At 43.1% G+C, this 27,381-nt stretch overlaps 2 protein-coding genes across 11 annotated transcripts in view; one reads left to right on the forward strand and one right to left on the reverse strand.

Annotated features, from left to right (window-relative positions):
• Window positions 1-10,386, reverse strand: part of vwa8 (von Willebrand factor A domain containing 8) — a 142,617-nt gene extending 132,231 nt beyond the window's left edge. Inside the window, exons 1-5 of one of the 3 annotated variants that reach the window (XM_077215720.1) lie at window positions 10,335-10,382; window positions 10,119-10,232; window positions 9,673-9,750; window positions 8,762-8,892; window positions 8,519-8,629 (exon numbers count right to left, since the gene is read on the reverse strand). In XM_077215720.1, the coding sequence (XP_077071835.1) occupies window positions 8,519-8,629; window positions 8,762-8,892; window positions 9,673-9,750; window positions 10,119-10,179 (381 nt within the window). In that variant the 5' untranslated portion in view covers window positions 10,180-10,232; window positions 10,335-10,382. Of the gene's footprint in view, window positions 1-8,518; window positions 8,630-8,761; window positions 8,893-9,672; window positions 9,751-10,118 lie in introns of all 3 variants that reach the window. The other 2 variants (XM_077215719.1, XM_077215721.1) reach the window with 2 other exon arrangements.
• A 1,361-nt stretch (window positions 10,387-11,747) lies between these two features.
• dgkh (diacylglycerol kinase, eta) overlaps window positions 11,748-27,381 on the forward strand; it is a 108,379-nt gene continuing 92,745 nt past the window's right edge. For 3 of the 8 annotated variants that reach the window (XM_077215727.1, XM_077215728.1, XM_077215730.1), the window contains exons 1-2: window positions 11,748-11,933; window positions 13,734-13,904. In XM_077215727.1, coding sequence (XP_077071842.1) covers window positions 11,883-11,933; window positions 13,734-13,904 — 222 coding nt within the window. In that variant the 5' untranslated portion in view covers window positions 11,748-11,882. Of the gene's footprint in view, window positions 11,934-13,478; window positions 13,905-27,381 lie in introns of those variants that run through there. The other 5 variants (XM_077215729.1, XM_077215731.1, XM_077215726.1 and 2 more) reach the window with 4 other exon arrangements.

The raw sequence follows: 27,381 nt of genomic DNA on the forward strand, positions 1-27,381 counted from the left end.
GAAGTTCAACTTGCCACAGGAGCTGCTGATTCAGTTCTACTCAGCCGTCATCGAGTCTGTCTTATGCACATCCATCACTGTCTGGTTTGGTTCAGCTACCAAATCAGACATCAGGAGACTACAACGGACAGTCCGGACTGTGGAGAGGATCATTGGTGCCCCCCTGCCATCCCTCCAGGACCTGTAGTCTTCCAGAATGAGGAAGAGAGCAGGTAAAATCATCACAGACTCCACTCACCCTGGACACCACCTGTTTGAACTGTTACCGTCAAGACGGAGACTCAGATCACTGGCCACAAGAACATCTCGGCACAGGAACAGTTTCTTCCCACAGGCCATTTCCCTTCTGAACAGTTAACACACCTCCCAAGGCATATGCCTTTAAGTGCAATACTCCCACTGTTTAGTGCAATATCCTACAACTCAGGTGATACTTATACTTATATTTAGATTTATTTATTATTATATTTAGATTTATTTATTATAATATTCAAAACACTATAAATATGTTCATAATCTGTAAATGTCTATTCTGACTAAACCTAACTGTGATACTTTTTATTCTCATATTTTTATATTTTTATTCTTTATTCTTATAATTTGTAGTATTATGTTTCATGTTTCTTGTTGTATTTGTATAGTCCACTGGAAGCCTCAGCACCAAAACAAATTCCTTGTGTGTGCAAGCACACTTGGCAATAAAGCTCTTTCTGATTCTGATTCTGATATTACAAACTATTACCATGTTTTTCCAACTAAATTTACCTTGTATTATCTATGGAAAGCACACTACCGCTCTCTTTCCCATACAAACTCACACACATATAGTACAGACGCAATCATGGAAACATACACAAACAAAATTGTTGTCAGCGCTGTCTCATGACTTTAACAGTAACAGTTTTGCAACTGAAAATCTACATATTTCCCTGTGGCGAGGTAGTAACGTCACTGTTCTTGAATATATATATTGTTTATATATATATATATATATATATATATATATATATATATATATATATCCAGAATCCAGAATCGGTCTGTCTTCGCCAGCCAAAGATGGTCAGCGCAGACCACAACGATCTGCCCAGGTCTGTCGGTCCTAGGCGAGCCCCATCCAATTGTGTCCCAGATCTCGTCGTAGCGAGTCGCGCCATCGTGTTGCAGGGCGTCCGCGTGGCCGCTTGATGTCGATCGGAAACCGGACAGTGACTTCGCGCGTCCATCTTTCGTCCGTCCGCCGCATCAGGTGCCCGGCCCAGCGCTTCTTGGCCTTGTTGGCCAAGTCCACCGCGTCGGCCACCCTGGTCATGGCCCGCAGCTGCTCGTTGCGGACGTGGTCGATCTGTTTAACCCCGATCATGCGGCGCTCGATTCCGCGTTCAGTCGCGGCCAGCTTTTGCCGGTCGGCCCCCGTCGTTGTCCAGGTCTCAGACCCGTAAAGCATGGCCGGCAGGACGGTGCTGTTGAACAGGTCGGCCCTGATGTCCGGGTCAATGGCTCTGTTGGTGGCCGTCTCGGCAATTGAGCCAAAGCTGACCCAGGCGGCCCGGCGTCGTCGTGCCAGTTCTCGACCAATCCTGTGGTCGGTGGTTAGCTCCTGGCCCAAGTAGATATAGCTATCGACTTGCTGGAGCTGGTGCTGGCCGACGTGAAGGGTGGTGTCTGCCACCTGGTCGTTGCGCATCCACTTCGTTTTGGTCAGATTGATTTTGAGGCCGATCCGAGCGCCAGCCTGGTTGAGCTGGTCGAGCCGCTGCTGTACATCGACTGCCGAACAGCCTATTAGCACGATGTCATCGGCAAAGCGCAGGTGATTGATCCAGCGGCCGTTGATCTTGATGCCGACCTCGTTCCAGTTGAGCTGCCTGAAAATTTGCTCGAGGCAGGCGGTAAAAAGCTTAGGCGAGATGGTGTCGCCCTGCTTGACCCCGCGGCCGACCTCGATGTTAAGTGGCCGGTCGAACAGGGTGATTGTGGTGGTGCAGTTGCTGTTCAGCTCCTGCAGCAGGGCCACATGCTCGTCCCCGATGCCTTGTTGTTGGAGGGCGAGCAGCACGGCATTGATCTCGACCGAGTCGAAGGCCTTCTCGTAGTCGACGAAGGCCAGGACTAACGGCATCTTATACTGCCTGGCCCGCTCGAGCAGCTGGTTCAGTACCTGCATATGATCCATGGTGCTAAAGCCAGATCTAAATCCGGCCTGCTCGACGGGCTGCTGTTCGTCTAGCTGCTTGGCCAACCGATTGAGCAGCACCTTGGTAAAGATCTTATATACGGCCGACAGCAGTGTGAACGGCCGGTAATTGCTGAGCAGCTCACGGTCGCCCTTCTTGAACAGCAGTACTGTCTTTGCCATCTTCCACTGTTTGGGGATTTGACATTGTGCCATGTAGCGGCTGAATCAGGTCGCCATGGCCGTCCAAAGGGAGTGGCCACCTGCTTTGAGCAGATCGATCTCCACGCCGTCCAAGCCAGGCGCCGGGTCTGCCTGTGCCTGCTCGACTGCATGTCAAACCTCGCTTTCCAGCACTGGTAGGATGGACGTCAGCTGGTCGAGCTGAAGGTTAGGTGGGGGGACGGGTACCTTGCTGGCGAATAGATCACTGTAGAAACGCCTGCACTCGGCCTCAATGCCGGACCGAGTCCTGGTTGTCCGCCCGTCTACCGTCTTCAGTGCTGGTATTTGACCACGCTGCTGTTGCATCGCCCGCCTGCACTTTTTCAAGCTCTTGCGGTCCTCGGCTGTCGCCAGCAGGCGCCTCTGTCTATATTGATCTAGGTCGTTCTTGAGCTACTGCCGGATCTGCTTGCACAGCAGGCCGTACTCGACATGTGTGGGTCCGTCAGCGCGTATCTGTCTCCGCCTCTGCATCAGTGCCTTGGTGGCGTCCGAAATTCGGCTGGCCTGGCTGTTGGTCGGCACTGCAGCTGCATCGCGGCTTGACTTGAGCAGGCCAATAAAGTGGTCGTAGTCCTGGTCGATGCCGGTTTCAAGCTGGGTCCAGTTGGTCTGGTCGATCAGAGTGTTGAAAATCTACATATCATTTCCCTGTGGCGAGGTAGTAACGTCACTGTTCTTGAATATATATATTGTTTATATATATATATATATATATTGTAATATGTTTTTGTTTATTGGATTACAGCTGAATTAAAGCAACAATATGTAAGATTTGTGTAATACAATATCCAAACATCACTTGCACTTATATTTCCTGCAGTTGTGTACTTACAATATCCCAAAAATTCCCAAAGATTTAAAATTTAGAGAAATTTCCATTTTAAATAATGGCTTTTCCATGTTCACTTGTCGCCTGTCAGTGACGTAATATCCGCGTTATCCCTGGTTTCCACTCGTACTGCCATAGTAACCATGGCGACAGACGTGGACAACTAGCGTGTTGTCTAGCGGCTCGCTCACACTGTTGTTGTTTCGGTCAAACATTATGGACCATGGCAAGCAGACTTTGGGACAAAAGGAGAACTAAAACAATGATCAATATCACCGTGGCGTTTTCGAGATGCCGAGAGCTCCACGTCCACGACTAACTTCGGCTTGACAGAGACGCCACTCTTGCATGAACTTTATTAGACAGGTGAGCAAATGTACATAAAACGAATCAATGTTATATAGCTCAACATGATGAAATGTTAGAATATGATCAGCATGTTATTCTAATGTTGATCTAGCTTATTGCTAGTCTCATACAGACAAACAAACAAATAGAATAACATTATAACTTTTCAACACACTCAAATGCAGTTTAGTGTGATAGTGTAGACCAAGTGAAACAGCGCTGCGTTACCTCACAAGTTTCATTCATCTAATAAACTCACATGTGTGAGTAGGAATTCAGCACTTGCGCGTAACAATTAGTTTGGTAGAATGAAATGTCCTTATTCCTTTAGGCCTATATCCGCGGGACTCGCGTGTGGCGCTGATATCTGTCTCTCATTAGCAATTGCACCCTGCTTCATACTACAGACATGTTAAAAAACATCAATGTATTCACTCATCCATAAACATTATTAGATCGATTAACATGACAAGTTCCATAATTCCGTTAATGCGTCATCAACCTACGCCTTTGATATTGAAAGAGGTAAGCAACTGCTAGCGGAGAAAAAAATTACATATTGTAGCTTTAAAAAGAAAAAATTTAAACTTAAAATAAAAACAAAAAATAAGAAATGTTGCCTCGACAACAAATTAAATTGCCTCAATAACCAATTTTAGTAGAATATACTAAAATATGAACCGAAAATATAAAAATAAATGCTGATTTAAAACAATAATAAATACTACAATTATATCTAAATAATCCTAAAATAATGCTGTAAAATCTTTTTTTTAAATAATAAAATAAACCAAAAATATGCCTTTAGTCTGTCACAAATATGTTGTGTTAGTTTCATTTTCATGGACTTTTAGTTTGTTCACTGTGAGTTTCCTGTTTTCTTTTGTCTTAGTTTCCCACCGCTCATCTGTTTCCATGGACACCAACTCAATCATCACAGCTGTTCATCCTTTAGTTCATCACCATTGTGTGTTTAAGTTCCTCCATGTGCAGTCTTCAGTTGTCCAGTTTCATATGGTTTGCATTACCTCTTTGAGTTATTTAAGAAATCTTGTTTTATTGTCTAGCAATTAGTGTTGTCACGATACTAGAATTTCTAACTTCGATACGATACCTTGAAAAATATCGATATTCGATACCATTTTCGATACCACAGAGAAAAAAACTGCCACAATATTAAGGGGGTCTTTTTTTTATTTAAAGCTAAATATTACAAGTCTAGAACATGACAATGAGGTATATTTTACATGAACAAAAATGTCCTGAGTTCTATCTGTTAATATTTTTTCATTGGACCAGAGCTAACATGATCCGTTGTGTTTTTATTACCTACTGTTATCAAAGATTAAAATATACTGTAACAAATGCATTGGTCATCGGTCATAAATGCTGGTTAATACATTAACTTAATTTGATGAACAGATTTAAACGCAAACGTGTGTGCATCACACGCGGAAACAATGCTCACTGGATCAGCATCTAGTCAAGTTAGCTTTATTTATATATTGCTTTTAATAATACAGATTGTGTCGAAGCACTTAACTGTATCAAATTGGAGGATAGAGTGTCAGTAATGTATAATAATAAGGTTAAACAATCAATTTTCAGTTAAAGGCATTTCATTATTGAATTCAGAGATGCCATTGTCTAGCTCAGTTTAGTTTAATTAGTATATGTGTAATCAAATTGATGATAATCGCTAATGAAGGCAAATTGCAGAATTAAATAATACTTTTTGAATAAAGTTAAACAGACACAAGTTAATTTACATCTGACCACAGTTACAATATTTACTTGTCTACGATTCCTCAGTCAGATTATGTTAACTTTAAGAATTACAGTGAAAAAACGAAACACAGACTCATATCAACAACAATACTAGGCCATCTTGGTTAATGTTTCAGAAAAGTTAAAATGAGAAGAGTTACAGTGTTTTAGGATGTTTTTAGCAGTGGTGCAGGTCTGTCCAAAAAACAAACACCCCTGATGCTGAGCATATGCTTGCTAAATGGTACCCCTGGAGCCAATTCCTTAAATGTTTTCATCTATAAAATAATTTTACAAAATGAGTGATGAGAGGGATATTGATAGTCAAACAATCTTTTGGGTGCCCGCAGCCCGCTCGCAGTGTGAAGCGCGTGTCCGCGCTATTCTCCGACATGCCCGCTCGCGGTGTGTAGCGCGTGTCCTGTCCACGCCATTCTCCGACTCCGACATGCCCGCTCGCGGTGTTCTTTATCAATCAACCAAAGCCGGTCGCGGGGACGCCGCACTCGCCATCTTTCCATTCACTTTTGCTATTTAACCAGAGCGAATGAGACGAGTGCGTCACGTGTGGTGTTTGTCAACGCGCCTTTGGAGGGAAGTGAAAGTGACTGCTCGGCTAGTATTGGTGTATCGATACTTCGGGAAATTAGTATTGGTACCGTTCAGATATTTCAGTATCGATATTTATCGAAATATCGATATTTTTGACAACACTACTAGCAATAGCAAGAAGCAGATCATGTGTGATGCAACATAAAAGCTATTGGCTGGCTAGTTTTTTTCTTCTTGATAATGCCTATGCCAAACTTCCTGTTTCAACGGAAAAAATTTACAAGATTTTTTTGGGGGGCCTATAAGTGATGCGTTAAATAAAATAAAGTCTAATAAATATTGATATTTTACCATGCGTGTTATGGTAAAACTCCTGCAATAATCCATTTGAGGTTGCGATGTAATGCAAATGACACAGTGACAAAGTTCTTTAGCCATATATACTCAATAAAGCATGGACTCTTGTAGCTAATAGATTAAATCAGACACTCAATCAGATAGACTTTTGAATGGAAAAAACCCTCTATAAATAATTGATCGTTCAGTCTAAAACATTTCCAAATCACACATAAAGGCAAGTCAACTGGGATTTATTTGCCTTACACACAAAGCTTTTTATATAGGTCTGAAAATGAGTGCAAGGCCCAAGAGAGCAGTGCGATGCTCTAGTTAACCACCAGCCCCCCCACACAGCCCACCTTTTAAACAAGTCGTCCATGCCTACTGCCCATCAACCAATCCAAAAAAGCAAAAACAAGCAGGAGTGATGGAATCTGATGCAACACTATCACACTGGACTGTGCATTAATGCAAAGCCAAAGCTATTAAACATACTGCTTAAGGCACAATTAATTATCAAAATGCTTTAGAATCATGTGCACTGGGTCTAACAACTCTGATCGCAAAGGTTGAGACTATATACCACTTAAAAGGGCACAGAGAGGGTTTCCATGGTAACATGTCAGCATTTCCTCACTGAAACTTGAGGTCTGACTGAGCGAACCTTTCATTAGATATATGAGCAAAACAGAAGAGCTGTGGCTAAAAATGTGATGCCTGGGAACTAGATAAAGCTGAATAAACAGATATAATTGATCGCTTGGACTTCAGAAGAGAAGAGAATGAGACTGTGACCTGAATGACACCCCATGTCTCAAGTAGAGCAGAGACAGTTTTGATAAAAAAAACAAAAAAAAAACAATAGAATATAATTTTTAAGTTAAGTTTTAGCAATTTTGTATACATTTATTATTATATAAACATATTTTTATTCAGCTTTAATTCATTTTTATTTTACTTTTAGTAATTGTAGCACTTCAACTTACTCCTGTTTTAAAGGTGCTCTAAGCGATGTCACGTGTTTTTTAGGCCAAAACATTTTTTGTCACATACAGCAAACATCTCCTCACTATCCGCTAGCTGCCTGTCCCCTGAACACACTGTAAAAAAAAGTGAAATTCACAGTCTCTGCAGACACCCCAGGCTCCACAAACTGCAACAAAAACAAACTGGGTTAACCCGCACCACGAAACATAACACACCGTTCCAGCCAATAACCGACAAGAAGGATTTGGGGGTGGGGTTTGGCATCGCTTAGAGCACCTTTAAATGTATGCTAAGGCAACATTTTTATATATATAACTATAATATACACACACTAACCCACCACTTTATTAGGTACACCTGTTCAACTGCTTGTTGACGCAAAAATATCTAATCAGCCAATCACATGGCAGCAACTTAATGCATTAAGCATGTAGACATGGTCAAGACGTCTGCTGAAGTTTAAGTTCAGTTTCTGATAGAAAGACAACAGTGACTCAAATAACCACTTGTTACAACTGTGGTCTGCAGAAGAGCATCTCTGAACACACAACACTTTGAACCTTGAAGCAGAAGGGGTACAACAGCAGAAGAAACACACCAGTGTCACTCCTGTCAGCAAAGATCAGGAAAACTGAGGCTACAATTCACATGGCTCACCAAAATTGGACAATAGAAGATTGGAAAAAAAACATTCAGATGCTAGAGTCAGAATTTGGTGTAAACATGGATCTATTCTGCCTTGTATAAATAGTTCAGGCTGCTGCTTGTGTAATTGTTTGTTGGATATTTTCTTGGCCCCTTAATACCAATTGAGCATCATTTAAACACCACAGCCGACCTGAGTATTGTTGCTGACCATGTCCATCTCTTAATGACCACAGTGTATCATCTCCTGATGGGTACTTCCAGCAGGATAGCGCACATGTCACAAAGCTCAAATCATCTCAAACTGGTTACTTGAACATGGCAATGAGTTCACTAAACTCAAATGGGCTCCACATTTACCAGATCTCAATCCAATAGAGTATCATTGGGATGTGGTGGAACGCGAGATTCACAACATGGATGTTCAAACCACAAATCTACAGCAGTGATGCGTGATGCGATCATGTACCAAATACACATGTTGAATCTATGCCACACAGAATTAAGGCAATTCTGGACATCCAAACCAGGTATTAGCAAGATGTATCAAATAAAGTGGCTAGTGAGTTTGTGTATATTATATTATATTATATTATATATATAAATAAACAATGCTGATGAGTGAAAGGAGAAAGAGATTGACTTGCCTGGTCTATATAAAAGGCAGTTCCTGCGCGGATCTCTCTGCGCTGTTTGAGATCAGTCTCAGTAGTGTCTCTGGACAGGGCAACATATTCAACCTCTCGCTTTGTTAATTCCTAACAAACAAGAAAAAAAAAGTAAAGACTATAAAGAACATAGTTGTTCTGAAATTGACAAGAGTGTTGTATTCAGTAGAAATTCAGCATGTATTGGTGGTTCTGGTTGGGAGCGGTAATACTTGAAATTACCAGGTACTGCATGGCGATCGAGCGCCGTAGAGGACCAGGAGGACCAATGAGAAACACGTCCTGTCCAAGAAGGTCCTTCTGCATTATCCAGCGAAGGTGCTGGGTGATCATTTGTGGCAAAGCCTCCATCACTGAAAAAATTTATATAATGTTATTGAAAAATATTTTCTAATGTGTAAAGTTTGGATAAGAGAGAGAGAGAGACATTGTGTAGATGTAGATATATATATATATATATATATATATATATATATAGATAGATGATAGATAGATAGATAGATAGATAGATAGATAGATAGATAGATAGATAGATAGATAGATAGATAGATAGATAGATAGATAGATAGATAGATAGATAGATAGATTTCTGAAGGATCATGTGACACTAAAGACTGGAGAAATGACTGATAAAAAAATCAGTTTTGCACCACAGAAATACATTATATTTTAAATATATATTCAAATAGAAAAGCATTATTTTAAATTATAATATTTAAAATATATATTTTTTTAAATAAATGCAGACTTGATGAGCATAAGAGACTTCTTTAAAAACATTAAAAATAGTAATGTTTCCAAACTTTTAACCGGTACTATATTTATTGTGTATGTGCACATTTACTTTAAAAATCCTGCATACATGCTGGGACATTAATATTGTTTAATTGCTGTTTATCGATAATAAAACAACAATAAAGTAATGCCTGAAAATGATCTCAACAGCATGTCAAACCAAAGTGGCATCATGTGCATTAATAATTATGCTAAACATTTTCTTAGTCCCAATATGAATTTTATGAGCCATTTATTGCAATGACTTTTAATCAGCTGGTGTTTTGGTGACATTTAATGGATGCATGAAGTCAATTCTCCTCAAGTTCCCACAGCAGTGTATTATAAGTAGCACATACTGTGATTTACTGGAACAAGTTCTGGATTTCTGGGGGTTTTGAGTCGATATGAGATCTCGCCAATCTTCACAGTGTCACCTGTGGAGACAAAAAAAAAGTTCCCTTAAATAGAAAAACAAAGCAAACGTAATACAAATAACATAGCATGCATTATATATGAAACATTCTATTTCCAAACAATCCTTGTCAACAGAGCAGACATTTATTTTCTTAAATGTCAATATTTATGGAAACGTTAAAGACGGATGTAAACATATCGGAAGCATATTCAAAAGACAGAGTAGGAGTAAATAGAGCTTGGTGGGCTCCTCTTGACCTGTCAGAGAACATCAATGTAATACTTAAGTGAAAGCTTAACCTCAAACCTGCTTAATAACAAACTATAAAGACAAGAAGGGTCATATTGTGGGCAGATATACAGATTTTAGCTTTGTTGAAATCAGTACCTGATGAAGTGTTGAGGAGTTTGACCTCATGTGCGCTGTAGTTCCAACCTTCTTTTGACATTACTGGTCCCAATATATGGCGAATCCTTCTCGCAGCAACAGCTGCTGCTGTCCCTTTAAATAAAATACGCGAATGCATACCGACCCTTTAAAAGTGCTGTTAAATTGCAAATATATCGGCTACACTGTTAAATATTGCTATTTCATCATGCTCACGTCATGAGTGTTTACATCACCGGTGCACAGATCTAGACGGAGGGAATTAGGAGAAGGACAGAAACTGTCCGTTTTAATACGTCTTCCGTGTGGAACAGGCTGCTGCATTATGGGTTCCAAGGGAAACAAACTTACAAACCCTGTCAAGGAGCGTCGTATTCTAGAAATCACTCCCCCCAAAAAATAACTTCTGTTTAGCTTGGGGTAACCAGTGTCGAAGATCTCTGTAATCTATTAGGTTTTACTTGAACTGACTAGGATCTAATCTAAAAGCTGCTATTAATAAGCACGAAGATTGGGAGAAAACTAAACTAAACTAAAAAAAAAATAATTAAAAAAAACAATATTATAAAATTGTGTCTTAGGCTGAACACATCGTCTTGTTGTATTAGATAATCATATTATTTGAGCCATTATATATTAAAATGTACATATGAAGTTAGTGACTCGAAATGCTAGTCAAATCTAATGTGTTATAAAAAAATAAGTGGAATTAAAGGCCCACTGAAGTGCCTTGAAACAGGCAATGTTATTGAACGTGTTGATGTAATTTCCACTAAAACAGGAAGACATGGCGGGTTTGTTTATATAACAGCTCGGCCAGAGCCGTCCCAGACAGCAACATAGTGTCGGCCCAGATCCGGCCCACATCTGGTACACATCTGGTTGCCGTCTGGGGTTGAGCTCGGTAAAGCCGCAATTTTCTCCTAATCTCTAACAGTTTCTCCTCTCATGTGCTCTCGTGTCTCTGGACCCTAACCCTGTCTCTGGACCGGAGCAGACTGTGTGTTCGCTGCGGGGGTTCGCGTGAAACCAGACTTCTTTCACCCCAACGAAAAGCAAATTTACACTGTCTGAATCGTTCCCAGTAGTGCACTATGTGCCATTCAACATATAGAACATAGTAAATGTGTGAACAAATGTCCGATGTCAGCCGCAGCTGCAGAGTCTAATTAGGCAGGACGTTTAGATTCTAGAGAACATATGATTGGACAAAAAAATCCGATGAGAAGCTGAAGTGCAGAGTGATGTCATCAAAATCATTGTTCCATATATGCTTATATCTTCCAAATTCAGATTTTGTCATTGTCTTGGAGAGCACTAGCTTATAAATAACAGTAAAAGACTATAACAATTTCAATTCACAAAAGCCAAAAAGCTTCAATTTTGATTTCATGGGGACTTTGAATTCATGATACAATAAAATAATATTTGTGATAATATGATAGAATAGAGCTCAAATGAACTTCGAAACCATCACAAAAGCGCGCAGGTTTGAATAAAGTCATGGTCATAGTGAGTCTTTAAAAAGTGGGATTATGTGTAAAACCCAGGTTTCGTGACGTCATGGATAGCGCTTCGATTCCTTATAGGGATTTGACATTTATCACGTGGAAAGAAAGAGGCTCAGCCTCTGGGAGACCCTGATAGTGTAGGGAGGAGTGGAGATGAGAAAGGGAAATAACACTCAAACCATATGCTCAATTCCACGAGTGAAAGTCGCGCTTGATTTGTGCGGAGATCTCGAGCGCAGGGACTAGGAGAATAATGGAAGATGAAGACTGCCAATACACTCGCAGCCCTGCCTGGGAAGAGCTGGTCAGTACATTTTCTATTCGGATACACATCAAAGAGATCCTTCATAACCGTACACACTTGTGTAGGCAGTGATTAAGGATTGTATAGATCGTTACGAAGAATCCCGGTACATTCCTCTACAAACTGATGAACTTGTGTTCGGGATTGATTTAGACATTACAAGTTGCAGGGTATCCTATCAAACTAATCTATGATCTTATCTTAGCCATCAGTGATTTTTTTTAAATACACGCTTGACCAACATGCCAGTTATTCTAGTGGTATCGGTCTTTTTTACCTTTCAAAGTTACAATGGACTGAGAGGAAATGTGAGAACCGCAGTGACCCATTTCATAGTAGGCTAAAGTGGAATTACACGAGGCTAATTATGTTTTTTTTTGGTGCTGACTGTGTCCTCATTTAGATCTGAAAGAGTTAAAGTCGGATAGCTCTGGTGAAATGTTGATAAAATATGACTGTCTGCGTGTAAATAATATTTATAAATATGATCGATAAAATCAATCAATAGGATCTGTGTTAAGGTCAACTGTTTGTATTCACAAAACATCTGATGCCTTTAAACTAATAAGAGTATAGCCTAGGCTAAGTTACATTCTCTGCTACACTGATCAGCAGTAGGCCTATTATACCTAGGCTAGGCTACTTTAAAAATCTCAATGTTTATTTCATAATGGCTCTTATTATTTTGCATGACTAATGTGTGCTGATGTGAATAAATGCAACAATAAGTGAATACGTACGTGACAATAAAAAACAGCATTTTGATTCAAACCCAATACTAGTTGAAACTAATACTGCCTTCACGTACTATCGGAAATTTCCCACTTCCCACTTCTGAAGTCGTGATTACAAGCTCATCGCATTCAAATTTTGACGTGAGATGGCGTTCATGTCCAACTTTTTAAATGGAAAACTAGTATTTACGATAATTCCGGTAGCCTATAGCATGCGAATCTGAGGAGGTTCGTCTCACGCAAGCGACGCACAATCGACAAATATAGGCTATAATTAATAGCCAATTGTATTGATATAAACCAAACTTTTTATTGATAAACTTTCGACATGAAATGGATAATAAAGTGATAAATAAAGACAGTACTTAATTATGTAACTACTTTTGTGGGTGTCGGATTCACATCCCGACGAAAGCGCTCGAGCTGCCAACTGTTGCTATGGTTACAGTCAAGCGATATAATATAATGTATGGAACTATATTTCTACCGAGGAGGCCCAATGCATTAAACTGAACAAGGGACCCATGAATCCTAACGAATACACTAACGTTATATCATCATATGCATACTGTATATCCTATCTGCACCATTGATAGTTTTCCGGAACGCGTCAATGTCCAAACTGCAGTCTATTTGGCAGCTCTCACTATTTTGAGACTCGGTCTGGTTGTGGCTTTGTATAATGTTACAGAAGAAACATCTGTTGCTGTATCCTCGCCATAGTTTGTGAGATACCCGTCCGCCGCTAGGGTTTGCTACAGAGATTTCCTCCCGCTCCGAGCGTCTCAGCCCCCCGTCTACCTTCCTTCATGCAGTCAGAGAACCAGCGCTCGTGTTCAGACACGAAAATGCACACCACCCGGCTAAGAAAGTTTCACAGCAGCTCGTTTAAAATTACAGGCTCTAAGTGAATGCTTGGTGGCGCCCCGGTTGGGCAGAAAAGCGCAAAAGCATGACGGCCAGGAGAACCGGTTTCCAGCCGTTGTTCAGCTCCCGCATCCCGGCGGAGAGGAAGGGAGCGGCTGAACGCGTTCATAACCCGGAGTGCTGTGACTCTTCCCCGCAGGAGCCGGAGAAACCAGCCGCGACCCCTTCAGGGCTGCCCGCCGTGGGGGCTGTCGGGGGACCCGGGCCGGTGGTGGTGGTGGTGGACGAGTCATCCGACAGCGATGGAGAGCAGGAAGGGCCGCAGAAACTCATCAGGAAAGTGTCAACCTCCGGGCAAATACGAAGCAAGGTAAGACACGTTGATTCACACCCGAAGCCTGTGTTGTGTGTTTTGCTGTTCATGTCCAGGCCAGTAAGCAGACGATGGTGCTACTGTAGTCCTGCGCACATGGTAGACGTCTGAGCTCAGTAAACACAGAGATTTTCCAGCGTCAAACATCTGGAATGACTGCAAACTGAACATGAATGTTGCGGTAATCGCTTGTGCCATAATGCATCTCTCATAGAAAGCATACAGTAAATGCAGCTCAGTCAGCAGTGCTCTACTTTACAGTCTTTAACCTGTTGATATCACGACCACTTGTTGGTCTGTTTTTCAAAATATGGACACTCTTTTCTTTACTTTTCTTTTTGTTTTGTTTTGAGTCTTTCTGTTTCTTCACTCATATTAATCGCATAAAATCAAATTATTGTTGTTATATTAAATAATATATTAGGCCTATAATATAATTATATTAACATATAGTATTATAAAATTGTACTTGCATAGATTATTATCAAACACTGATGCTTGCTTGATGATGTTGTACCCTACATAGTTTTTAAATGAGATTTTCTTTTTTTATCTTATATAAACATTATTAGGTCATTGATGTTTGACATTGAGAAATAATATATATATATATATATATATATATATTAAATATAGGCTATTTATATTTTTTAACAAAAAAATATGTCTTCGGATCCCTGGTTAAATGACACTTTGAATAATACAACTTTTTTGCCTGTTTGTTTTTGCTTTTTAAAACTCATTGCTGTATTTAGAGTGGAATGATTTTCTCACCTTTTTACTTTAAACAATAATCATATTGTATGCTCTTGTGTGTCTAAATCAGGACTTATCTGGGGTCAGTTAACATTTACATACTTAAGCTCCCATAAACCCTTTAAAACGTGGGCTTTGATGCGTACATTAATGAATAGTAATTGAAGCCTCTTGATTCTGCTCTCCTGCTTGGCAAGATGACACCTCAGCCATCTTGCCCCACTTTAACTGTGACACAATAAAAAGTTCCTCTTTTCTGACCAGAACAAATCCACTTAATTATTGAGTGCTACTCTCCACCCCCTCTACATTATTAAAGAGGGCTATATTTAGATACGGGCTGCTCTGGATGCACAAGGGGCTGTTTTTAGTGATGATAATGAGCTGTCAGTTTAAAACACACCACATGTGTAAATAAAGCCTCTTTCAACAGGAATCATTTATAAACATCATATCTCCTCTCATCAGTCAATATACAGCAGTTGATGAATGCAACTCGCACGTCCATGTCACTGTTTAGGGCTTTTTCTTTTCAAATGGCAGTATAGAGATTGTGACACGCATTGACTTATTTGAGATCTTTGCTGAACAGGGTAATTTAGTTTTTACCTCAGGCAGCTTAAAGGGATAGTTCATCCAAAAATGAAAATTCAAAAGTCATTATTTACTCCCTTTGAAGTTGTTCCAAACCTGTTTGAATTTCTTACTTCTGCTAATCATAAAAGAGGACATTTTGTAGAATGCTGTTAACCAAACAGTTGATCGGCCCTATTGACTTCCATAATATGGAAAACAATTATATGGAAGTCAATAGGGACCATCAACAGGTCTTTAAAATATCTTATTTTCGTTTTAAAATAGTTTCAAAGTAAATTCACACCAAAACATTTCTCAACTTTTCAAAGTTTTGAACTTTGAAAGACTGAAGTAACGGCTGCTGAAAATTCAGCTTTGCATTTGCGATCACATCAATAAATGACATTCCAAAATATATTCCATTAAAAACAGTTATTTTAAATTAATATTTCATGTTATATTTACTGTATTTGATTAAATAAATGCAGCCTTGATGATCATGACACCTTCTTTATAAAACATTACAAAATATTTAACCTAAAAATCTGACCATATATATATATATATATATATATATATATAACAATTCACTGGCTATATAATACAATTGTGTGTTTACAGTACCTGTCGGAAGTTTGGAAACATTCAATGTTTTTGAAAGAAGTCACTTATGCTCTCCAAGGCTGCATTTACTTGATCAAAAATACAGTAACAACAGTAATATAGCAAAATATTATTACAATTTAAAATAACTGTTGTCAATTGTAATATATTTTAAAATGTAATTTATTCCTGTGAAGCGAAGCTGTATTTTCAGCATCATTACTCCAGTCTTCAGTGTCACATGATCTTTCAGAAATCATTCTAATTAGTGATTAATAATTAATCAATGCTGATTTTGTGCTCAAGAAACATTTCTTCTTCTTGTTGTTCTTCTTGTTCTTGTTCTTGTTGTTGTTGTTGTTGTTGTTGTTCTTCTTCTTCTTCTTCTTCTTCTTCTTCTTCTTCTTCTTCTTCTTCTTCTTCTTCTTCTTCTTCTTCTTCTTCTTCTTCTTCTTCTTCTTATCAATGTTGAAAACAATTGTACTGCTTAACATTAACATTTTCTTAAGCCCATATCGGTCAACAACTAAATAACCTGTTCTAGATATCCAGTCCAAATCTGTTTTAAATAGTGTATTCGGTGTTTTCCTCTCAGCATTCTCACCAGACTAGAATAATCAGAGCGCTGAGGAAGTACATTTGTTTTTAGAGAGTTATTCTCCAGTGCATGTGTGTTTATGTTAGACTGGTCATGTGCAATGCTGTTCAGCAGAGTGCCTCCCTTTGCCCTGGTGACTCTGTGGAGAGCAGCTAATGTCCAGGCCATCTGTGTTCTCAACGGGATTCTCAGTGCGTTACACGAGTTACAGGAGGGTGAGAGCGAGAGCTAGTTAGCTAGCTGATAATGGTAGGTGTTGTGTTGTTCGGTTGGCCAGTGGGCTGTGATGTGTGCAGAATCAGAGCTAATGGAGCATGTAGGCTCTCAGCGCTGTCCCATCTCATTGTTTGCTTAATATGGGCTCTTCACAGACTGTCCCATGTGTCCTGGTTGCACTGTGGCCACTGTCTGTCACAGATCACTCCATATGCTGGGGATGATCAGTGATCTTCTGCCGTTGGAGTGCACTGACATTTTTCAAACCCGGGTTAGCTGATGCCACAGTAACTACCCACTCTATCTTCATTACGCTAATTGAGGGAGCAGGGGGTGCTGTGTAAAGCTTTGACTTTGAGTAACACTTCGGGGCATGATGACATCAAAATAAATGTGTAGATCCTTTTAAATGTAAAACAGAAGCAAGAATCACTTGCTCATTTGCGGGCTTAGTTTCTGTTGCGACAGCAATCCTCCTTTTTTTTTTATGAATCCCTCCTAGTTTTAGAAATTTTAGGTATAAGTGATTTTTGGAATTATGCAACAAGAAAAGTATCATTTAGTATCATTTGTATACTTTTTTTGTTCATAATTTGAATTAGGTTTTTTATATTTTCTGTTTTTACTAAATTTTAGTTAAAGTTTTAGTAATTTTGTTGTGTTTTTTTGTCATTTCATTATTTCATTCGCTTTTTTAAATACTTTATATTTATATTTTTTATTTTAGTTTATTTAGTTTGAGTCATTTTAGTACTTAAAGTAAAACTAAATGAAAATTAATATATATATATATATATATATATATATATATATATATATATATATATATATTTGTTTCAAGTGATGATTTATTTATGGATTTAGTTTTAGTTTTAATCAGTGCTAATAACCCTGATACTCTATATTTTATGGTGAGACATATATGAATCATATGATCATATATCAATTTCACAAAGCAATATTTACATTGCCCCTTTAAAGAAAAGTTAATTTGAGACTGACTGAGATTATTTTTACAATTTGTGAATAATATATAATATATTATGTATAATAAGCGTTGGAACTACTTGAACAAATGGTTGAAAACATAGGGTTTTAAACATGTTAGAGCTGTGAACGATTACAATACACAATGCAGTTTAACAGCAGTGTTTCCAGGACAACCCGAATGCAGTGATATGATGTGAACACAGCTGGGGTCTCAGTGAATCTCTGTGGGTTGATGCCTTGTAATTTAGTGGGAGAGCTCAAGTGTAGCAGAGCATCTGATCCTCTCATCCCCCACAGACATCAATAGAGAGGTAATACTCTCATATCTACACACACACCCACACACACACACACACACACACACACACACACACACACACACACACACACACACACACACACACACACACACACACACACACACACACACACACACACACACACACACACGGAGTTTCTCTGCCTGATGATGCTTTATGAAGTTTATAGATAACATGACCCAGAAGCATCTATGCATTTTAATGTAATACATATCCAAATAAAACTGTAGCTTTTATTGTAGCAGGAAATTAATCAGGACGAGTCTTGATCTAATATCTTATAAGTTTGAACTGTATTGGATCTGATATTATTGGTTTAGTTGTAGTACATTTAGGTTGCAAACTACCTCCCTTAACAACCTGAGAGCTATAAATACACAGAGGCAAACGAGGGAACTAAATGAAGAACAGGTGAACTTAATTAGTGAGTAACTGGCACAAACTAGGTCAGCTTACAATGACAGGGAACACAGGCAAACAGAAGAACAAAAACACAATGAAACTAAACAGAGCAGAACAGATCATACATGTTACAACAGCCTGTGAATATCAATTTATTTAATGAATTTGAGTACAATTACTGAAGTTTAAAGGTCGCCCACTTTACCTGAATCCCACTGACCACCTTTACATAACACAATCTGCCAAATTGGGCCAGCAGTATTTAAACATCTTACAAGAAAACTAACAATTTCTTTTTGTTCATTTTGTTCCTTGTTAACTGTAGTAACAAGCAAAACAGGAACTGTGACAATTATATTGCCACCATTGAAACACCATCAATGTATACAGTATATGTTTTCATACTATGGAAGTTAATGGTGCCCCACAATTGTTTGGTTACAAAGATTCTTTAAAATATGTTCCTTTGTTCTCAGCAGAACAAAGACATTTATACAGGTTTGGAACAACTTGAAGGTGAGTAAATGATGACAGAATTTTCATTTTTGGGTGAAATATCCCTTTAAACGAGCCACTTTACCTGCATACATCCTATATAGGATATACATCTGTTGCAATGATCTGTACATTTCTTGGTTCCTATCAAGTACAATCGTTTCACATGCAAATATGAAACATATATATATATATATATATATATATATATATATATATATATATAATTTGCTAAAGCGAGCAAATATGTTCCCCACATTTTAGAAACTTACTTGTTCCTTTCAGCATTTATGTGAAATCATCTTAATTCTCATGTTTGTCTATACTAGACTGCATTACTGTATGTCTAAATGCATCTGTCTTCCTGGCTTATCTGGGCTGATGTAATTGATGATAATTAGATGAATTTAATAGCGTAGTTAGAAGAATTGAGCAGAAATTGTGTTTAGAGTTCAAGTTATGCGTAGGCAGACAATGACCTTTACATCCATCACAACTTTGTCATACAGTGAATTATTCTTTGTCTGTAAGAGTTCTGTTTAAATAAAGACCAACTATTTTTGGTAAATAGTTTTATTAATAATGATGTACCTTTATATATCGATAAAGCTCAACAGAATTGAAAACTCTTGAGTTATTGGTTGAAATTAGATTAGTTGAACCAGTTGAACCGGTTGGACTTATAAATAAAGGTCATTGTTCTCATTGTTTGTTTATAAAACAGAATGTTATTATAAATACACATAACTGAGTTTTGTTTAAATAAATAATATTGAATTAAAATACAATAGAATGAAAATAACTTTAATAAGAAAATAAGAAGTTATGCAAAACAAAACAAATGGTTTCCAATCCAATAAACCAAATAATATTTAAACGATTTTTCAAGTTATATTGAGAACACAAATAAATAAAACTTTTTATTTAAACACAAAATCACTTGATCTACAAGATGTCTTCTATAAACCTAAATCTATTTTTCAACATTTGTTAATGGAGAAATGCTCAAAGGACCAAATCTGACAATATTAGGGCTCCTGCTTCAGCTGGAGATATTGAACACAAGGAAGCTGAGATCCAGGTGCACAGATAGACAAGGGGAAATCCATGATAGCATCAGCAACGAAAATCTGTCCTGTTGTCTGACAAGTTCTCTTATTGAGTTAAGAGAGTCTGCTGAGTTCTGTATCCTGTGTCCTGTGCACTAATGCATGAATGAGAGGCACTGCTGATTCAATTGTGGATCTGCAGGATGGGATTTGACACGTGCATGAAACATACACTCATACACCTCATGGCGAATCCCACACTCGCTTTCTGTTAAACCGTGACTGTGTACCTGTACCTGTGTGGCCATGGCCATGAATATCTGTCACACTAAATGGGTAAAATAATGAGTATTTAGAGAGAGTGTCAGAGAGAGTGTGGAAAAATGTAAATGTAAAACATTGAAAGCATTATAGGTAGATACAGATCTAGTGATTTTATTTGTAATACCATAATGGTTTGCTGACATTGGGTTCACTGGCCTTTTGTTTGGAGATTTGGGGAAGCTGTGTTGAAGTGAGCAAGATTTTAAAAGTTAAGCATCTGAAATTGAATACATCTTTGGATGTAGAGATGCACACGACAAAAGGAGTGTCAACAATAAACGGTCTTTTTTTTATCCACAAAAGAAAACCCATGAGATTACCAGGAATTTAATGCAACCACATAAGATAGATGATACCAGGTCAACAAACGCAGTAAACTCTGCGCTTAAATACACGGAGGATGATTGACTAAAACAGAACAGGGGCCAGTTGCATGAACTGCTTAGACTAGCCTTAAAAGTTTGTCATCACATTTTTTTTCTTTTAAACTGTTCATAACTTTTTTAAGTCAGTTACAGTATATATAAACGTAGATTGGTCTAATTTGATACTAAAAAGTAAGACTAATTGCCCCTTGACTAACCGCTAGTTGGTCATACTAGAACTTAAGACACAGTCTTAACATATTGGCTATGTTTATGCAACTGGCCCCAGGTGTTAACTTATTAAGTTACCAGGGAGTCTAAGGCCTTGTCCACGCAAATACGTTTTCGTTTGAAAACATAACTTTTTCTCTCCGTTTTGGCCTTCCGTCCACACTGAGACAGCGTTTTTATTAATGAAAAAGTTTTTTTGAAAACGCTTTCCAAAGTGGATACATTTGAAAACGCTGTGTTTGCGTTGTAGTGTGGACTGTCAAAACGGAGGTATTTAAAAACGATGATGCAAGTTTAGTCATGTGACTCATATTGTACCAATAGATATTCATGTTTATACGGGTTTTGTGCCTTTTATGTGCTATTCACTTTCACACTGTTGCTAAAATATGTTACTTTGCACACTCTTCATATCACAGCCCTGCAAAGATGACAGAAAATGTACTCACATTTGCTGTCCTGCGGCAATACATGAGAGCATTTTAGCGTTTTAGACCAAACATGTGGTGACTGAGTGCAACCTGGACATGGTAAATGGTGAGATATTTTGCTAAATAAAATTATCCTGCCAGAAGAAATGCCGGGTAACGTCATATAGTTCCCTTTCGTTGTCACTCCGAGTTACGTCGGATGACGACGAATGGGGTTTCGCTTAGAAAGCCTATCAACTTCGAGTATTACAAAACGAGCTAATGGCAAAGAAATGCCATGGGTCTGCGGAATTTGCATGGCGTAACTCCGCCCCACCTCGTGGGTATAAAAGGAGGAAGCCGGCAGCAAGCAGATATGTTTTCGCTTCGGAGCCAAGTGTATTCTTCTCTCCACAAGCCATCTCTGAATTGTCAGCTTTACAAACGAGTACCTCGAGTGTTGGTGTGACGGCGATCTACGGCGAGAGCGTGCTTCCTGCTGATCTGTTGCAGTGGTCTGCCAGTCGGTGCGTTTCTCCCCGGGTGCTTCAACACTTGAGTTTTCTCTCACTAAAAGAGCTTACACGTGGCACGTCTTTTTAAAGATGTCTCGCCCGTGTACTTCTGGTTGCGGCAGATTGGTATCGGACTCTGATGGGCACGAGCGTTGCATAGTATGTTTGGGCATTGATCATGCTAGAGCAGCGCTCGTGGATGACTCATGTTCTCTCTGTGGGAACATGACCATCGCGTCATTACGGTCCAGACTCCGTGAACTCGCAAGAGTGAGAGTCCCCTCATCCACCCCCCGTCCTGGCTGGTGGCCAGGGTGATCTGAGGGTTACGGTCTGGAACAAGGCGCCGACTATGTGTCCGCGACCCCAGCCCCCCTCTTCAATGACGGTGCCCGCTAGTGAACTGCTGATTCCCGCGGGTCTACCCTCTGGTGGCCCGCGGGCTTCAGTTGAAGCTACAGAGGAAGATGCCATGTCTGTTGCAGCATCACTAGGCGGGTTTGACTCTTCTGGAAGTGAGGGCTCGTCACAGCTGCCACCTTCCGGTGTGCATACGGCTGTGCTCGAGTCTGATCCGGAGATGACGGCCATGCTTTCCCGGGCAGCCGCGAGCATCGGACTTGAGTGGAGGCCTCCACCCTGTCCTGAGCGCTCGCGGCTGGACGATTGGTTTTTGGGTAAGGCCGCCGACCCTCGTCCTCGGCAAACCCCAATACCTTTCTTCCCGGATGTGCATGATGAGATCTCGAAGTCCTGGAAGACCCCCCTGTCTTCTCGGGACCGCTCGCTGGTCTCATCCGCCTTTCCTCCCCTCGATGAGGCAGCTGCCCGTGGGTACACTGGGCTTCCCCCGGTTGAACGCTCTGTTGCCATGCAACTATGTCCTCAGAGTGCTTCTTCTCGGGGCGAGCCTAAGCACCCATCCAAAGCCTGTAGATTTTCGTCGACCCTGGTGGCGAAGTCTTACAGAGCGGCGGGACAGGCGGCTGCTTCACTGCATGCTATGGCCACTCTGCAGGTCTACCAGGCCCAGATGCTCAGAGACATGCACGAGGGTAGGACAAACCCAGGGCTCTTTGATGAGCTGCGCGCCGCGACCGACCTTGCTCTCCGGGCGACGAAGGTTACCGCGCGCTCCCTGGGTTTGGCGATGTCCACAGCTGTGGTCCAGGAGCGACATCTGTGGCTGAACCTGGCTGACATGCGGGACGCTGAGCGGACCCGTCTGCTTAACGCCCCCTTGTCCCAGGCCGGCCTCTTCGGCGGTGCAGTTGAAGACTTTGCCCAACAGTTTTCAACTGCCCAGAAACAGACCGAGGCCATCAAACACATTCTGCCCCGCCGGCCCGCTGCTGCCTCCACCTTGCCGGCCGGGCAGACGCCTCGACCTGTTTCCCGCCGAGGGCGCCCTCCTGCGGCTCCCGCCCCTCCCGCCCGGACCACGCAGCAGCCTCCACCCAGGGCCGGTCGCGGAGGAAGCCGTAAGAAGGCGCCACAGCCCTCTCCTGCCCCGCCCCCCGCTAAACGCCGGGCCAAGCGGCGCTCCTGAGACGGGCTGCTCAGGGATGATGATTGTTTCTCAGGAGGTGGTAGCAGGACCACTCCTTCCCCCGGTGGAGGGCCGGGGGAGAATCTTTTGTTCTCCACTCCCCGCTGCTCACCCACGGGTGGGCAGCACCCTAATGTGGTTAAAAACAGAAACAATCCCCTCTTCCCTGAGCTCACAGAGTTCTCGGGCGACACAGAGCGCCGCCCACAAGCCGTGCTCTCCTCGCCCCCCTCTGTCCCAGAGGCGGTTGACACGGCGTGCCGTCCACGGACCGCTTCGCCCCTGTCCCCCTCTGTCGCCAGACCCCTGGCAGAGCAGGCCCCCGCGGGACGACCAGCCTGGTCCTCCCCTGGCCCCCTCTGCCAGGGTGCGGTTGCTAACTGTGCCCCCTCTCCGGGCCGCTATGCCGTCCACATCTGGGCCAGTTACTCCGCCTCGCTGCCCCTCCGGGGGGACGCCTGTGGCTCGCATGATCCCGTTGGTTCAGTTCCTGGGAGCCTGGCTAGAGCTTCCCCGTCTGTCCCACTGGATCGCGCGTACCGTCAGGCTCGGCTATGCGATTCAGTTCGCACGGTCTCCTCCCCGCTTCAGGGGAGTCCGCTCCACTTTGGTCGGTGGCAATGCCCCTATCATGAGAGCAGAGATTGCCACCCTGCTGGCGAAGGGTGCAATCGAGACTGTCCCTCCAGCCGAGATGAGGTCCGGTTCTACAGCCCCTACTTCATTGTCCCCAAGAAAACCGGTGGGTTACGGCCAATCCTGGACTTGCGCGTGCTGAACCGCTCCCTTCACCGGATGCCGTTCAAGATGCTCACCGCCAAACGCGTTTTCGAATGCATACGGCCCCAGGATTGGTTTGCAGCGATCGACCTGAAGGACGCCTACTTTCATGTCTCCATTCTTCCTCGACACAGACCGTTCCTCCGGTTTGCTTTCGAGGGGCAGGCATACCAGTACGCGGTTCTCCCTTTCGGGCTAGCCCTGTCTCCTCGCATCTTCACGAAGGTCGTCGAGGCGGCCCTTGTTCCCCTTCGAGAGCAAGGGGTTCGCATCCTGAGTTATATCGACGACTGGCTGATCCTAGCTCACTCTCGAGATCAGGTTTGCGAACACAGGGACCTAGTGCTCCGGCACCTAGCCCGTCTGGGCCTTCGGGTCAACTGGGAGAAGAGCAAACTTTGCCCCGTGCAGAGGATCTCTTTTCTCGGTATGGACATCGACTCGGTCGCCATGTCCGCGCAGCTTACGAGCGAGCGCGCGCAGTCACTGCTGACTTGCCTAAGACAATTCGAGGGCAAGAGTGCGGTTCCACTGAAACTTTTTCAGAGGCTCCTGGGGCATATGGCATCTGCAGCCGCGGTCACGCCGCTCGGATTGCTTCATATGAGACCGCTTCAGCTTTGGCTTCGCGACCGAGTCCCGAGGTGGGCATGGCAACACGGCACGTTCCGAGTACCAGTTACTCCGACCTGCCGTCAGTTCTTCACCCCGTGGTCGAACCTCGATTTTCTCAGGGCCGGTGTCCCCCTGGCACGAGCTTCCCGGCATGTTGTTGTCTCAACAGATGCCTCCACCACGGGCTGGGGCGCCATGTGCAATGGACATGCTGCTGCGGGCTCCTGGACAGGACCCCAGCGGCTGTGGCATGTCAATTGCCTCGAGTTGTTGGCAGTACGCCTTGCCCTGCACCGCTTCCGGGCGTTGCTCAGGGGTCAACACGTACTAGTCCGCTCAGACAATACCGCCACTGTAGCGTACATCAACCATCAAGGTGGTCTACGCTCCCGCCGTATGTCACAACTCGCTCGCCACCTCCTCCTATGGAGTCAGAAGCATCTGAGGGTCGCTTCGAGCCATCTTCATTCCCGGAGCGCTGAACTGTGCAGCCGACGAGCTCTCACGGCTTCAGCCCCTCCCTGGAGAATGGCGACTCCATCCCCAGTCGGTTCAGCTGATTTGGGACCAGTTCGGGGACGCGCAGATAGATCTGTTTGCCTCTCACGACTCGACCCATTGCGCCCAGTTCTATTCCCTGACCGAGGGCACGCTCGGCACGGATGCTCTGGCGCACAGCTGGCCGCAGGGCCGCAAGTATGCGTTTCCCCCAGTGAGCCTTCTTGCGCACACTTTGCGCAAGGTCAGGGAGGACGAGGAGCAGGTCATTCTGGTTGCCCCTTACTGGCCCAACCGGACCTGGTTCCCCGAACTAGTACTCCTCGCGACAGCACCTCCCTGGCCGATCCCTCTGAGGAAGAACCTTCTTTCTCAGGGACGGGGCACCCTATGGCACCCTCGTCCCGATCTTTGGAACCTCCACGTGTGGCTCCTGGATGGGACGAGGCAGGTTTGAGTACCCTACCACCAGCGGTGGTGGCTACCATCACTTCCGCTAGAGCGTCGTCCACGAGACACGTCTATGCGTTGAAGTGGAACCTCTTCGTCAACTGGTGCTCTTCTCACCGAGAAGACCCCCGGAGATGCTCGATCAGTGTTTTGCTTTCCTTCCTTCAACAGGGGCTGGAGCGAAGGCTGTCTCCCTCCACCCTGAAGGTCTATGTTGCCGCCATTGCCGCACATCATGACCTCATCGAAGGTAAGTCGGTAGGGAAGCACGACCTGATCATCAGGTTCCTTAGAGGAGCGAGGAGACTAAATCCTCCTCGTCCTCCTCTCGTTCCCTCTTGGGACCTCTCAGTGGTTCTAACTGCCCTGAAGAGTGCTCCCTTTGAGCCCCTGCAATCAGTCGTGCTTAAGTTCCTGTCTATGAAGACAGCGCTCCTGGTTGCACTGGCCTCCATCAAGAGGGTTGGGGACCTGCACGCATTCTCCGTTGACGAAGCGTGCCTGGAATTTGGGCCGGCTTCCTCTCACGTGATCCTGAGACCCCGGCCTGGATATGTGCCCAAGGTTCCTACCACTCCCTTTCGGGACCAGGTGGTGAACCTGCAAGCGCTGCCCTCGGAGGAGGCAGACCCAGCCTTGGCACTGCTCTGTCCAGTACGCGCTCTCCGCGCCTATGTAGACAGAACGCAGTGTTTCAGGACCTCAGACCAGCTCTTTGTCTGTTATGGTGGGAAGCTGAAGGGAAAGGCTCTCTCCAAGCAAAGGTTGTCTCACTGGATAGTGGACACCATTGCCTTGGCTTACCAGCAGCAAGGTCGACCGTGCCCCCTTGGTGTGACTGCCCACTCCACCCGGAGTGTGGCGTCCTCTTGGGCTCTAGCGCATGGCGCCTCGCTAACAGACATCTGCAGAGCTGCAGGCTGGGCGACACCTAACACATTCGCCAGATTCTATAATCTCCGAGTGGAGCCTGTGTCCTCTCGTGTACTCGCTTCAACCAGCTAGTACCGGACCCGCTCAGGTGTCTTCGCTTGCTCGCCATTCCACTCCACGGACTGGATACGTGCGATACTTTCCTCAGGTGAGCTTCTCCGAAAGCCCTGAGCTCCTCCAGCACTCCTGACGTCGGCGCCAGTGTCTATTGCCTGTGCGTCGGCTAGGTGCCTCCCGTGTGCATGGTCCCTCCTCTGAGCGACCCCCACATGTGTATTTCCACTGTAAGCCTCTCTGAGCGTGTGTCTTTCCCTTGGCAAGCCACCTTGCCACCCCTGGGGTTGAAATATTCCACCTGCGGCTGGACACCCCAGTGTTTCCCATATGCTTCCTTCGGGTCATATGTGTATTCTCTAAGTCCCCCCCCTCCGGGCTGGCATTAATTGCATACTTCCCCTAAGCTTGGGATATGCTTCCCAGTGTACCTTGGTATTCCTGTGTTATATGGAGTCCTTTGTCCAGGCTGACAGGGATCTCGATTTACGCAGGGCACTGGAAGACAGCTGAGAAGGTGGCGTGATTAGACTGGTAACCCCATTCGTCGTCATCCGACGTAACTCGGAGTGACAACGAAAGGGAACGTCTACGGTTACGTATGTAACCCTCGTTCCCTGAGTAGGGAACGGAGACGTTACGTCTGCCTGCCACTTTCCGCTGTACCGCGGGGATCGCCTGAGCTCAGTCTTGGCTCCTCAGCGAAGAAACATATCTGCTTGCTGCCGGCTTCCTCCTTTTATAC

Source organism: Siphateles boraxobius, unplaced genomic scaffold, assembly GCF_051911475.1.
Source record: "Siphateles boraxobius isolate OS27281-9 unplaced genomic scaffold, OSU_SipBor_1 7, whole genome shotgun sequence".
NCBI lineage: Eukaryota > Metazoa > Chordata > Actinopteri > Cypriniformes > Leuciscidae > Siphateles > Siphateles boraxobius.